Source organism: Pan troglodytes, chromosome 2, assembly GCF_028858775.2.
Source record: "Pan troglodytes isolate AG18354 chromosome 2, NHGRI_mPanTro3-v2.0_pri, whole genome shotgun sequence".
NCBI classification, from domain to species: Eukaryota; Metazoa; Chordata; class Mammalia; order Primates; family Hominidae; genus Pan; species Pan troglodytes.
In genome coordinates, this window is record NC_086015.1 from 75,705,717 (window position 1) to 75,720,992 (window position 15,276).

Sequence of the window (15,276 nt, forward strand, 5' to 3'; positions counted from 1 at the left end):
CTATGTCAAAGAGTGTGGCAAAGAATGAAGTACTCAATCAATACCTTGCTAATGACAGTTTATACCTGGGCCCCTGATGAAATACATCAGTCCACGTGGATTGACTGGGCTGTAGTTACTAAAGTATCAACTTGGATAGATACTAAGTTGGCTATTTAATGTAGGTTTTATATCTTTTTCAGCTTTAATTATTTTTTAAATCAGGGGGAAAAAACTTTAAAACTCTTAAACTTTTTCTGAATAGACTGTTAGCATGAAAAATCTATCACTTTAACATTAAAATATGACTTTTCTTCCTTTATCTGACTGCTCTACTACATATGCCCAGTAAATACATTCCTGGATCCCCCAAAGCACATAGGAGAGTATATACAGGGCTTCTTCCCTATGTGTGTGTGTTGGGGGGGGTGGGGGGGGGAGATTCTAGGGCTCAAAGGGAGGAAATATACTTTGCATTCTTTTTTCATTCAAAAAACTGTATTTCAAAAAAATTTTTTTAACTAATTTTTAAAGTTCACTTCAATTTGAAAGGTTTATAATGAGTATAATTCAAATGTTTGCTTCATACAGTATTATGTCAATTTTAAGCAAACACAATGTGAGGATAATACCATTTAACCTAGACCAAAAAAAAAAAAAAAAAAAAGCACTGATGAAATTTTGCTATATATGGTTCTTTTTAAATGCCTCTGTCTCCACAGTCTGGTCTTTACTTGTATTCCAGTGCAGGAGATAATTGTACCAAGTTACGTAGGTCCCCTCAGTTTCATTATCCAGGTTTTTTGAAGAAATCACGTTTCCAGAGGCCCTAAAAGGACTCTAGAATAAAATAACAACTAGGAAGTACTTATTAGTGTAACACAACAGTGTCAGTGACTAACATGTAAGTGCCGAATTCTTGCTAGTGTGCTGAGCCTCTGACCTCCGTTGAAGCACTGAATCCCTGCAATCCTATTTATGCAGCTGTCAATATTATTTATCACCATTACAGGTGAGCAGGCTGGTACTTAGAGAGGTTTGGGAACTTGCCCATAGCCACAAATATGTGATTTGAATACAGGTGACCCATTTGTGATTTCCTGCCCTTCATCCCTCACTGCTGAGCTGCCCATTCAAGGCATATATACACTTGCCTTTTTTAAGTGGAGTTTTACAGTTGACTCTCTTGGTATGTTTTCATCAAGTCCACCATTTTTGCTGAATCCCAATTTTTTTGTTTGTTTGTTTTTGGGAAAAGGTCTCACTCTGTTGCCCAGGCTGGAGTGCAGTGGCATAATCATAGCTCACTGTATTCTCGACCTCCTGGGCTCAAGCAATCCTTCTGCCTCAGCCTTCCAAGTAGCTAGGACTACAGGTGCATGTCACCACAGCCAGCTAATTTTTGTATTTTTTGTAGAGGGAAGGTCTTACTATGTTGCCCAGGCTGGTCTCAAACTCTTGGCCTTAAGTGATCCCACTGCTTTAGCCTCCCAAAGTACTGGGATTACAGGAGTGAGCCATCACCTCGAGGCCTGAACACCATTTTTAATACAAGATTGTATTCATATAATATTCTGAGAAGAAACAATATTAAAATAGTCTTTCCAATGGATAGGGTAGGGAAGATCTTCACAAAAACCAAAAGGATTACACTCAACAAGAGCTCTATTTTAACAGACTAACACCTGATGATACTGATGTATTGGGATTTGAAAGGAGATATGGGCTGGGCGCAGTGGTTCACACCTGTAATCTCTGCACTCTGGGAGGCCGAGGCAGTTGGATCACCTGAGGTCAGGTGTTCGAGACCAGCCTGGCCAACATGATGAAATCCAGGCTCTACTAAAAATACAAAAAAATAGCTGGACGTGGTGGTGTATGCCTGTAATCCCAGCTACTCAGGAGTCTGAGGCAGGAGAATCGTTTGAACCTGGGAGGCGGAGGTTGCAGTGAGCCGAGATTGCGCCACTGCACTCCAGCCTGGGCAACAAGAGCAAAACTCCATCTCAAAAAAAAGAAAGAAAGAAGAAAAGAAGGAAAGGAAGGAAGGAAGGAAGGAAGGAAGGAAGGAAGGAAGGAAGGATAGGAAAGGAAAGAAAGAAAGAGAAAAAGGAAGGAAAAAAAAGAAAGGAGATATGTCAGGCTTCACAGAAACTCAGTTTCCTAATTTCTTCATGGAGGAGGGTGATTCTGTGATCTTAAAGATTCTCTCCAGCTGATGGGCACCTTTCTGAATATTCAGGCTTCAAAGTAACAAAATAGTGATGTCGGAAGTACTGATGGTAGTAAATACTTGGCGGGCCAGAGGAAGGCATGGCATCCTTTTGTGAGCCAAATGTGATTCCAACAGTCACTGAAAAACACCAATGTGCCTAAACCTCATGCCCGAACTTCATACTTGTTTAACAAGCAAAATTGGGCCGTATCCATAGAATCAATTTCAAAAGAGCAAATAACCTGAGATTTTTAAATGATCTGCCCTGTAAACAGGTCAGTCTGTACTGGACTTGCTGATTCAAAATTGAACTGCAGCTGTATCATCTACGGTTACTGTTTCTTAAAGTAGCAGTGCAAGCTGTTCATGGCAACACTGAAGCCTGGGCAGCCGGCAGCCACACCTCTCTTCCCTGTCACCTGAGTAGACATTTGTAGCAACTGAAGGTAAATGTCTGTAATGGATGTCAAAGAAGGAAACATTTTTACTGGTATCACACATACAGTATATTGTCTTAGCTTTAAAAATCTTTTTCTTTCATTCATGTTATAAACCTTCCTTTCCCAGCAGAACCCTAGTCCAAACCCTGTCTCCACAGACCAGGGGTGCTCATCTGAGAGTGATGTTGCACCCCAGAAGAGACTTGGCAATATCTGAAGACATTTTTGGTTGTCATAACCGAGGACGTGCTACTGGCATGTGGTGGGTAGAAGCCAACGGTGCTGCTGAACATCCTACAGTGCACGGGACAGCCCTCACAACAGAGAATTTGCCCTGGCCAGAATGTCCATGGTGCCCATGCAAAGAAACCCTCCTGGCAATGTTTAACAAATAGTCTCAGGGGCTTTAAAATTTATTTAATCAACAAAAATGTTTTAGCACACCTTCTGTGGCCACTGGGGATACAATGGTGATCATTCTAGAAAAAGGCCTTTTCCCATAGAGTTTTAGAACCAGCATCCCTCCTCTCTCGGAATTCCCCAGGCTCCCAAAGACAGAGAAACAATGTTCATATCATTTTTTAATTCTCCCGGAAGGGAGGAGGTGGGAAAGAAAGCTGAGGGAGGAACATACATGCTGATAATGACCATTCCTAGTAGAAGATACAGGCAGAGCTGTGGAAAATCACAGAACCCAGGAATCAGGACGCTGGTTCGGAATTTTCTGAATCACATGCCGCCCTCCCACGGTATACAGCTAGAGCTGAGAACACAGCAATGGAACAATAAATGCCCCTGGATGGATCAGGTTAAAGAATTTCAATACTTCCACCAGGAGTTTCCTCTTTAATAATATTAACGTAATAATGGCTCCCTTTTATTAACCATGTATTATATGAAAGGGTTTTGCACATATTATCTCTAATTCCTACAGCAATCCTGTCAGGCTGGTTTCATTATCCCCACTTCACAGATTAGGAAACTGAGGCTCAGTGAACTTGTTTTTAAGTAGCAGGTCTGGGTTCTTCTCCTGGTCTATCTGGCTCTGAGGCCCATGACCTTCCCCTTAAACTAGGCTGACTCCCAGTAATAACTGAGCAGTCATTGTCAGCATAGGTGTCCCATAGTACATCTTGTGTCATATCCCTCCGTGGGCCCACCTACTGTTTCTGCCTGTCAATCTTGCCTCCCCACCATATATCTAGCCACATTGCTGGCAAAGCACAGAGGCGGAGGTGCAGGAAAGCGCTAGATGCCACTAGAATCCCTGGCAAAAAAAATACCCCCAAATGTAATATAAATAACATGATTCCGGAAGAAGTGAAGTGCTTGAAAGCATTTTATCCTTTTTTTTTTTGGAGACGGAGTCTCGCTCTGTTGCCCAAGCTGGAGCGCAGTGGCGCAATCTCGACTCACTGCAAGCTCCGCCTCCCGGGTTCACGCCATTCTCCTGCCTCAGCCTCCCAAGTAGCTGGGACTACAAGCACCCGCCACCACGCCCAGCTAATTTTTTTGTATTTTTAGTAGAGACGGGGTTTCACCGTGTTAGCCAGGATGGTCTCGATCTCCTGACCTCGTGATCCACCTGCCTCAGCCTCCCAAAGTGCTGGGATTACAGGCATGAGCCACCATGCCCGGCCCATTTTATCCTTTTTCTTATTCCAGAAATGCTGGGCCCCCAATAATCGAAAAGACCACATATCATGTTGTACATGCATACATGATCTCCTTTTATCCTCATTAAAACACCTTAGGTAAATAATAGTTGCAACCCCACTTTAAAGATAAGCAAACTGAATCTGAAGGTGGTAAAGTAACTTGCCCAAACATACACCATTGGTTAGTGGCAGATCTGGGACTTGAACCAAAGGTTACCTGACAACCATGCCCTTAGTCATTGGCCCAAACTAAACAGCCCCTGCATGACCAATATTCAGCCTGGCACCCTCATAAAAACACTGCACCAAGCATGGCCCCAGCTGTCCTGCAGCTTACAATCCTCCATTCAGACTTCCCAAATATGCCTTCCCCATTAAACCCCACTTTTAAAGATATAATTGCTGCAGCCTAAGCTCATTAAGAAAGTTCATGGAGATAGATGCCTCTGTAAATACCTAAGGACACTATCTTAATCATTACCTGGCTATCTTTTATCAGACCACAGCACCACTTACAATCCATACGTATGCCTAGAGATGCTTCTTACAAAGTAAAGAAGCTGAAAAGGTTTCTTCGAACCCTGCTGCATCTTTGCCACTCAAAGTGCAACCAGGCAATGGGTAGCATCACCCGGGAGCTTGTTGGAGCGGCAATCTCCAGGTCCTCATGAGACCTGCTAAATCCTATGTGATTTGCATGTACATTAGAGTTTGAGACATGCTGGCCTATGTCATCTAAATCAAGTTATCATAAGAAATGCTAACTTGGAAAGTAAAATCTAATGAACTACAGCATCACAAGACAAATGTAAAAATCACTATTGTCACAAGCGCATTTGTCATCACCCAAAGACATCAAGAAGGAGTTATCCTTATATGTGAAGGACAGTTCTGTAAAAGCACTTAAATATGGGTTTTCAGGCAAGGGCTCTCTTCTTTTCTCAGCAAATTCCGAGGCAGGGAGTCCTTGGCTTAATCATCTCCCATGAAACTGGCTCTTGGTTTCCTTATTTGTAAAATTAAGAGGTAGAGCCAGATAACCTCTTAAGTCCTGTCCAGCTCCGATATTTTAGGATATGAGAGAATTGTGTCCCATCTGTGTTCATGCTCACAGGAAAGCAGTGTGCAGTGGGGTTAGGGACACCAGGGCTTGGAGCCATACAGTCCTAATTCAAATCCTGTTTCTGTTCTATATTGCTGTGTGACCTCAGGCAAGTTACTTCTCTGGGCCTCAATTTTCTCATCTGTAAAATGTTGCTGATATATCCTACTTCAATAATGTGAGAATTTTATGGATAATTATGTACAGTATCCAGTCCAGTGCTTAACACGAATGAGTAAACTGTAGTTCATATTAACAAGTTAAAGTGGGAAAAGATGTCTGAAACAGTATGTGGTACAGTATATCCAATTACTCGATACACATGCCCAATACACAGGCACACAATAAATGTTTGCTGAAAAAACCAATGATGACAATATTCCATCTTATGTGAGAGATAATTTTGTTTCAGCCAAGAGAACCCACCTTAAAGGGGAAGACTTTAAAGGCAGAGTTATATCTTCTAAATGCCAGTCTTCCTGTTGGATTTACAACATCGGGCTCAGCTGTCAAAGGGAAAATTTGTACAGCCCAGTTACATGATTAAGTATGCCCCTCGTATGCCATTCACTCCATTAAAGATGATTTCATTTTAATCACTGTTAGATAGATCTGTGGCTTGCGGCTACACCAGCTTCCTGTCTGATCAAGAGTCGCATACAAAAATGGCCCAAGCCCTATTACTGACAGTTAATAATGCATCTACTGAAAATATATACATCATTTAAAGGTTTTATTTCTGCATGTTTATTTGATTTTGATTTCTCCCTGCTTTCCTATGGTCATTCCTAGTCTATCTTACAGCTCTTTAACAGTAGCAACTGGGGCTCCTTTCATCTTGAGATATATTAATCCCTTCAGTACATGGAGGATGGGTAGAGAAGTGCAGCAGTGTTAAGAGTTTACGACAAAATTAAGAAAGACCAAGTTGTGAACCATTCCCATGACAGATCACTAAATTGTTGCCATGTGCCCCGGGTTTGGAAGTAAGTAAATGGTCTCTGTAATATTAAAAGCAGAAATGTTTTTGAGCAGCTAGTGCCAGGTAAGGACCAGAAACTTTTCTGAGTGAGGATGTGAAAGGCCCTCATACTTTTCTGCAAGAAGCAACCACTGACCTGAGGTAGAAAGGCTGGAAGTACTCTAAGTCAGGGCCTTGCCCTGCCAGACATTCTCAGAGGACCTTTACCCCTCACAAAAAATAAAATCCTGGGCCATTTAGAGTTTACAGATTCAGGAGGGCAAGTGTGAGAAAAAGACAAGAAAAGTTCAGATGCCAGCCACTCTCTCCCTGTCAACCATGGCCCTTCCATCCAGTCTCCTCCCCAACCTAGTCCCAGTAGGCAACTCAATGAACAAGGATGACTTTGGGGTCCCTTTTGTCAAGCTCAGCCCTACCTTCCCATATCGGATTTGTTATTATGGAACACACCATTGGAATGTATTTTGAAGTAATGCACCCTTTAGGGTGGGTCCCTGTAGAACTCAACACTTCTCAGAATTCTTCATTGATACTACTGAAACATTCAGCATGTGAGATATCCCTCCTGCGAGGACATGGCCCAAGGTGTAGTCATGTTTGCAATCTTATAACCTGGAATGGTGACTGGTAAATAATATACTCAACTGATATGATCAATACATAGAGCAGTAACTCTCAAGTTTGGATATCTATGGCATTTGTTACAAATCTACCTTTCACCACAGAGGTCTGAATGAGTAGGTCTGGGGCAGGGTGGGGAGCCTGTATTGTAACAAGCACAGCCAGGTGATTCTGATGGGCGGATGAGGGAATACACTTTGAGAAACACAGGCTTGGTGGAGCTAAACCATGACTGGGTAGGGTTGGTGACAGCTGTATATGATGGCTCACCTTTCTGATGAAAAAAAAAAAAAGTCTGCAAATACTCAGCACCTACTGTGTACCAGGCACTGTAATGTGCACTCTCTCGAGTCACAGACATGAGGAAGTTAGATCTATCCAAGGAAAGGGCCAGTAGTCTGACGTGACCAGGAAGAGTGGACAGACTGAGTGGTATTGTGGAGTTGAAGAGTGGTAGGTGATAAGGTTAAAGAAGAGGTGGGTTTGGACAGGGCGCCTCTAATCCCAGCACTTTGGGAGGCTGAGGTGGGAGAATTGCTTGAGCCCAGGAGTTTGAGACCGGCCTGGGCAACATAGTCAGACTCTGTCTCTACAAAAAATACAAAAATTAGCTGGGTGTAGTAGCACATGCCTGTTGTCCCAGCTACTTGGGAGGCTGAGGTGGAGGGATTGCTTGAGCCCAGGAGGTAGAAGCTATAATGAGTCATGATTGCGCCACTGCACTCCAGCCTGGGTAACAGAGAATGCCTGTCTCAAAATATATATATATATTCATATCTTATATTTTAAGAGGTGGGTTCCACTTAAAAAAGCAATATATGAATGTATACCATAATCTCTAAGTCCATAGTTTTCCTTAAAAAAAAAACGTAGGGAATCTTTTATTGAAACTAAAGGGGTCTTTTTATATATGTATGTACGTACATATGTATGTATTTGTAGAGGCGGGTCTCATTCTGTCAACTAGGCTGGAGTGTATTGGTGTGATCATAGTTCACCACATCCTCAAATTCAGGCTCAAGCAAACACCTAGGCTCAAGGGATCCTCCAGCCTCAGCCTCCCAAGTAGCTGGGACTACAGGCTCTTGCCACCATGCCCGGCTAATTTTTTTTTTTTAAGTAGAGACGAGGTATTGCTATGTTGCCTAGGCTGGTCTCAAACTCCTGGCCTCAAGAGATCCTCCCTCCTCAGCCTCCTAAAGTGCTGTGATTGCACGGATGAACCACCACATCCAGCCTAAGGGGTCCCATTTCTAAAAACAAACAAACCACCACACCACCACCTCTCAAAGCTGCTCTGGTAGAAGTAGTGGTGGAGATCCAGAATCCCTACTGTCTGGATCACACAACTTCATAAAAGAGGTCCTCTTAGGTGGTAAGAGACATAAAGTAAAAATCTGCTACTATGGCAGAGGAACAGGGCAAAGGAGTTTTGGAATGGTAAGATAAGGCATATGTTTAGAAGGCTAACCATGCCAGTCCAGGTGGGGGATGCTTGGAGAGGGGCAGAGCTTGGGAGCAGGCAGGAAGCTAAGAGCGGCTAGGAGGTAACTGGAACTAGACATAACCAGAACCTGCAGAGAGAGGGCATGGAGAGAGGAAAATGGCTTAGACTTGGATCAAGTTTTCCCAGGGGAATTAACAGTACGAAATACAGAACTGGATGGAGGAGGGTGCTTGAGAGAAAGAAGATTCAAGGATCAAATGGAAATTCCAATTCTGAAAAACTGGAAGTATGGCAGGATGGTTAACCAACACGTGGTCAGCAGAAAAGAAAGAGAATGGAGAGAAATGAGCTCAGTCACTGAAGAATCAGTACTGCATTTAAAGTGCCTGTGGATTTCCTTAGCTTTCAGACATGTGTCCAGAACTCCGAAGAGAGCTGAAGGCTGGAGATGGAGACTTGCAAATGATTAGCAGAGTAATGGAGCCACCACAGGAGAAGGTGAAGTCACTGCGGGTAGAATTCAACAACACCCTGTTCAGGGTATTCAGTGCGGGCTGACTTGTGCTAGGCTCCAACCCAGGAGCTAAGGACAAGGCATCCGGGACGAGAACTCTGCCCTCATGAGGTTTACATCCTAGTGGGAGAAGACAAGCCAATGGTGGTAATACTATGGAGAAAATAAAACAGGGTCAGGGGCTTGGGGTGTGTGTGTCAGGATGCTTGCGCCATTTCATAACAGTGGTCAGGCAACATAAGATGGTTTGGCTGTGTCTCCACCCAAAATCTCATCTTGAATTGTGATCTCCATAATCCCCATATATGTCAAGGGCAGGACCAGGTGAAGGTAACGGATCATGGGGGTGGCTTCCCCCATGCTGTTTTCGTAACAGTGAGTGAGTCTCATGAGATCTGATGATTTTATAAGTGTCTGGCATTTACCCTGCTTGCACTCACTTGGTACTGCTGCCCTGTGAAGAAGGTGCCTGCTTCTCCTTTGGCTTCTACCATGATTGTAAGTTTCCTGAGGCCTCCACAGCAACGTGGAACTGTGAGTCAAACCTCTTTCCTTTATAAGTTACCCAGTCTTGGGTAATTCTTCGTAGCAGTGTGAGAACAGACTAATATGGAAGGTCTGAGAAGGTGACATGTGAGCAGAGGCTTGAAGGACAGGAAAGAGCAGGGCAAGCACTGATGGAGGTGAGAGCACTCCAAGCAGTAGGGGGTGTCAGTGGCTAAGGTCCCTGCTTGGGATGAAGGCGAAAGAGCAAGGGGACCGATGAGCAGAAAGAAGGGCATGGCAGAAGGGAGAGTGACAAGGGAGAAAAGGGTCCTGGGTGGGGCAGGAAGAGCTGCAAAGCTTTATGGGTTACTGTAAGCCCTTTGGCTTTTCCTCAGGGGGGCGGGGGTGGGAGGTGGTTACAGATGACTCTAAGATTTTTGGGCTGGGCAACTGGAAGGATAGACTTGCTCTTAACTGCTCTTATCTGAGATACAGATAGAAGGAAGCAAGTTTGGGAAGGCAGTTGAGGAGGTAGTTCAGTACATGTTGAGTCTGGTTGTGTATTACATTGGACATCCATGGAGACAAAGGAGAAGGAGCACTGGATCTAAGAGTGTAACGTTTTGAGAGTCACCAGAATTCAGGTGGACCTGAAAGCACTGTGACTGGATGAGATCCCTGGTGTAAATGGCACAAAGAAGAGGCCTGAGGCCTGAGTCTTGTGGGAAAAAACTCAGAGGCGAGCGGGTCACCATAAGATCAAAAGGAAGCAGTTAGAGACACATAACCCAGAGTGGCTTCCAAGAATCAAGACAGGATAGTTTTAAATGTCCAGAAAAGGGGAGAAAAACTCTTCAGCCTGTACCCCCAATCTAAAATTACCTTCCTCAAATGCCGAAATCCTTAACCATACAGTCTATTTTTTTAACCAAATAAGGACTTATTGGAGTTGACTATTAAAAATACTAATAACTTTACAGAGGAGTTCTCCAACTCATCCAGTGAGGGGAATGAATTTAGGTTTCTGGCTTCCCAACACGGAATTCAGACAAGCTGCTCCAGAGACTGTTTGTTGGGGTGTGGCTATGGGGAGGGGTTGGTAGCTGGGGAGCATGGTAATGACAGTGTTAGTAGTTTATGCTTAGGAAGCTCCTTCTACCAGCTGGCACCTGTTAGGTGTTGTACATCATGTCTCTCATTTAATCCTCAGAACTGCCCTGTGAGATATAGCCTATGACTATCCCATTTTACAATGAAAGTGAGGCTTGGGGCAGCTAGATGGCTTGCTCATCAGCACACAGTAGGCTGGAAAGTAGGACAGGCCAGGAGGTAGGATGCCAAAGGGGAGTTTTAAGTAGCAAGAGGCCTTTGCATGCTACGGAACTCAAAAACCGATGTCATCTTGCCAGGCAGACATTGGCTACGCTGCAGGGAAGGCTGCCTTGGAGGGCTCTCCTGAGAACCTCACCAGTCTCTAGAATGTTGTTTACCTGGGGAGAAAAGTTACTAATGAACTTCTAGATCATAATGTGTTCATAACCTCAAGGGGGAGAGGGGCACCCTATATAAAGGTAATGGATTCCCACAGAAGGAGAAAAAGTTCAATAAAAATTATGAGATGTTTGATCGGGCAAAATGAATTCATATGTACAATATTGGAACTCATTATAATTTCTAAATTAATACAGCCATTTCTATTAAAGATCTGGACACTGTGGCAATAATGTATTTCATCTGATGATCGACCTTTAGAGAACAAAAATGTGTAAATCAATAGTAAGATATAGTTTTTGTCTTCATTAAAGTTACTATAATCTTAAGCTACTAGTCTTAAAAGATTGTGTTATCTGTAGTATTGACATTTTAGACCAGTCCTTAAAAGTGTTGTTCCTACATGTAAATTAATTTTAGACCTATTTAAAAAGAAACTCTCTTGATACTGTTTCCACCAGTCAGCAGTATTCACAATTTAGACCACAGGTCCAGGTTTAACACCTTGAAAACAGATACCAGGTAACAACAGCACAGTTGCAGCACACCTATGAAAACAGACACGATTTCATTCTGCTAAGGTCTGCCAAAAGCACGCTTGTTATGACAGTATAATGCTCTCTTAGCATCCCATAACGAAAGTGAAAATGTTTTGAAAGAACGAAACTCACTCCATCTCCCCCACCCCCAACTTTTTTGGGTCTCCGGCAAAGAAAATGGCAGCAAGTGACAATTCTTATAGACGGGTGCTATAAGAACCCAAAAGGAAAAAAGAAATGAGCTTGTCTTAACCAAAAAAAAAAAAAATGAATATCACTTTTTTAAAACAAAATCTTGCAGTCATTTTATGCAAAGCCTTTTAAAACCAGATTTGTGTGTACCAAGCAAACTTCTCAGAACACTGTCACACATTTCTTCCTAACACTTAGCCAGAGTAGACACGGTTTCATCAAAATTTCCAAATGCTCTTGGGACAACTTTGAGGTGTCATCATTGGGCACCCACTGCAGGGCAGACACTAAGAAGGGGCTTTGCATTCATCCATCTATTCATTCATAACAATTTCTGGTGTTCTTACTAGGGACCAGGCACAGTTCTAGGTCCAAAATGTTCAAAAACAAAAATCCACTGCTCTTTTATCCTTAACTGAGGGGAGGTGTTGAGGAGCTGGGGAGACAGACTGAAAGTAAACAAATTCATATATAATAAAATCCAGCTGCATTAAGCATTAGGAAGAAAAAGAAGGCAGGGCAGGAGAATACAAAACGAGGGAGCAAGGTTTCTATTTTAGATACGGTAGTCAGGGGGTCTTTCTGAAAAGATAGCACCTGGGTTGTCCCCTGAGAAAGCCATAATTCACCCCCTTCCTGACAAGGTCAGCTGCTGCTCATTATTGAATCTCCAGCGCATAGCAGGTGTGTGGCTCCACTGTAGGTGTTCAGGAAATACCTGCCCAGTGGATGAGGAAGAATTGGAAGAGGAGTCCACGGCAGCAGCGGCCGGACACGGGGTGGGAGCGCCCGCCGTGCAGTAATCATTGCACCACCGCACACCTCCCAACGGATGGGCAACTTTTCCGAGCGCTGTCACAGCTGAGGTCGTGTCCTGAGCTCCCAGGCGCCCCGCGGGGTAAGCAGGACAGCCCTCTCCCTGCAGCAGGGACGCGGCCACCCCCAGCTCGCCTACCCTCTCCCACGGCCCTGCCAGCACGCCGCGTTCCGATCGGAAGGGAACAAGGGGTAAAAAGTGTTGCCGAAACTTTTCGGGCTGCGCTGTCCTCCCCCGGCCCGGAGGCGAGGACGCCGAACAGCCGCCCGGCGCGGCCCGAAGCTGGCTTCCGACCCGGCGGGGCGAGTCCCGGGGTGCGCAGGCGGACGCGCGGAGGGGCCGGGGTCTGTGCCACAGCGGAGCGGGGCCGGGGCGAGGGGCCGCGCCGAGACAAAGCGGCGGTGGCGGCAGGACCCGGGTCGGGGCCGTGCGCGGCGGGCCCCGCGCCCCCTCACCTGTCGAGCCAGAAGGTCCAGGACGAGTGCAGCGGGACCCCGCCCGGCTCAGGCTGCAGCGCCGACAGCTGCTGCAGGCCGAGCGGCGGCTCGGGGGCGGCGGCAGCGGCGGCGGCGCGGGACCCCGGCGGCTCCCGGGCCCCGGCGGGGGGCGCGGCGGCCGGGGGCAGCGCCATTTTCTCCGCCCCGCCTGCAAGGCCGGCGGACGCGCGGACCGCGGGGCGAGCGCGGCTGAGTCACCCCCGGCCCCCGCCCCGCCCCGCCCCGCGCGCCCCGCCCCGCCCCGGGCTAGCCGCCCGCCGCCCGCCGCCCGCCGCCCGCCGCCCGCCGCCCGCCGCCCGCCGCCCGCCGCCTTCAGGGCCTGGGAGCCGCGCGGAGGGGCCGTGGGAGGCACGGCCGGGCCGGGGCCGCCGAACAAAGACAGACCCACGGAGGGATGGGGGGCCGATCCCGCTCAGGCGCGGGCCCAGCGTGGGGGACTGACGGCCTGGCCTGGAGTGGCGGCCGGGGACGGGCTAGAGGGCCCACGGGGGTGAGAGGGACCGGGGAACGGTCTGCGGGCTGGCTCTGCAGCCATGCAAAAGGGCAGCGGGATGGAGCGGCAGGCTAGGGACAGATGGAGGGATGGATGAGACAGGGGATGGAGCCCCAGACCCACGTGGTGCGAGGGAAGGAGGGATGGACAGACATACCAGCAGTCAGAAGGACGGAGTGAAGGCTGGCAGATGGCTGGAGGAGAGAAGGAGGGATGGAGGGCAGATGGAAGCACAGTTGGGTGTGACAGATAAATGGAGAGGGGAACCGATGGCCAAATGGATAAAGAGACTCCAGTGCCCGCGAGTACAGAACAAAGGGCGAGACAGAAGAACGAACAAGAGAACCACCGACTGGGGCATGAGGTTGGAGCAGGTGGGCTTTGCATTCCTCTTGGTGAGAGCATACTTCCTAACTCCGCTGATTTGAAGGGGCCAGAGCCCCCATCCCAACCTCTGGAGCTACCATGTGACCACAGTGAGGGCCTCAAGCCTGGCTTAATGTGTGGCTAACTTCAGAGAACATTTCCCAAAATCAGCCAAAGTATCCAGATCTGCCCTAAAGCACTGGCGAGTGGGGAGGAGGAAAGCGGGCACCTGTGAACACAGAGCGCTCTGCTTCCTGTACCTCTGAGCACCCAGGAAGTCCCTTAGGCGGTGAGATTCCTGAGCCCAAAGTAGGAGGGGCCCTCCTAACACAGCCTCTCCCCAGGTCTCTGTCACTTTCTTTTTCAAAAGAAAAGCAAAGGCATGAGGCAAGTGAACACACATGTCACAACCAGCATGGACATCCTCTTTACACTTGAATTTCTAGATAGTTCCTCTCTGGCCTTGAACAGTGAAGGGCGTGGGATTCCATCTCCTCATTGACCTTCTACCTGGCCTAGCATGTGTTCTGTTCATGCCTTGAGCATTCGCTGGGATGGAAGAGCTACAAAACAAGATGAGTTCAGGGGCATCAACAGCATCATAGCAGACTGTCATGAATCCCAGAGTAGATGCCCTCCCTAAAAGGTAATCAAGGTCACATAAAGTGACAATAATAAAAACAAGACCGCTGCTTTAAACTTAACTTCTGTACAACATACAATGCTGGAAGCAATGACAGATTTTATAAAATCTGTCCAACACTAAAACAGGGGAGGGTGCTTTTGGTTAGATGCATTTATCTTGTTGCTTAATATCTCCTTTCATTTTTCCAAGAAGCGTGGTATATGGCATTGTTTAAACTGCTCTGAGCACTTTACCCTTAATAACTCATTTAATCCTTACAATAAGCCAGTGAGGAAGATACTATTAACCCATTTTACAGATGAGGAACAGAGATAAGATTAAGATAACCCCAAGGTCACAGAGCTAGTAAGTGGGACAGCTGGGATTTGAACATAGGTATTCAGACTCCAGAGTCTAGACTTTCAACTGCCAGACTCTCCTACCTCTCTACACAGAACACTAACAAGTCCACAAAGTAAAAACAAGCTGTGAATAGTAGGTCTCCCTCCCTCCCAAGACTATCAATCTTCATTCCCAGAGGAAACCACTGGCAACAGTTTCCTTCCAGAAAAATGCAAGTATGCACATGCAAGCATATATCTAGATTCATAAGTTATAAATCTATATCTTTTTTATAACCAAAATGGAAGCATTTAATACCAATGCTGTACCTTCTTATTTCACTTAACATTATATCCTTGAAGATTTTTCCATATCAAAACATATAGATGTACTTTATCTTAAGGGCTGCAAAGTAATTCATTGTAAAGAGGTAATATAATTTAATTCACTAGCCTCCAACATTTATGTGG

The 15,276-nt window shown here is 46.0% G+C and overlaps 1 protein-coding gene across 2 annotated transcripts in view; it reads right to left on the bottom strand.

The window, feature by feature from the left end:
- Positions 1 to 13,150, bottom strand: part of EIF4E3 (eukaryotic translation initiation factor 4E family member 3) — a 42,568-nt gene extending 29,418 nt beyond the window's left edge. The window contains exon 1 of one of the 2 annotated variants that reach the window (XM_016940113.4): positions 12,939 to 13,150. In XM_016940113.4, the coding sequence (XP_016795602.1) occupies positions 12,939 to 13,114 (176 nt within the window). In that variant the 5' untranslated portion in view covers positions 13,115 to 13,150. Of the gene's footprint in view, positions 1 to 5,820; positions 5,896 to 12,938 lie in introns of those variants that run through there. The other variant, XM_063806011.1, reaches the window with a different exon arrangement.
- Positions 13,151 to 15,276: the final 2,126 nt, after the last annotated feature.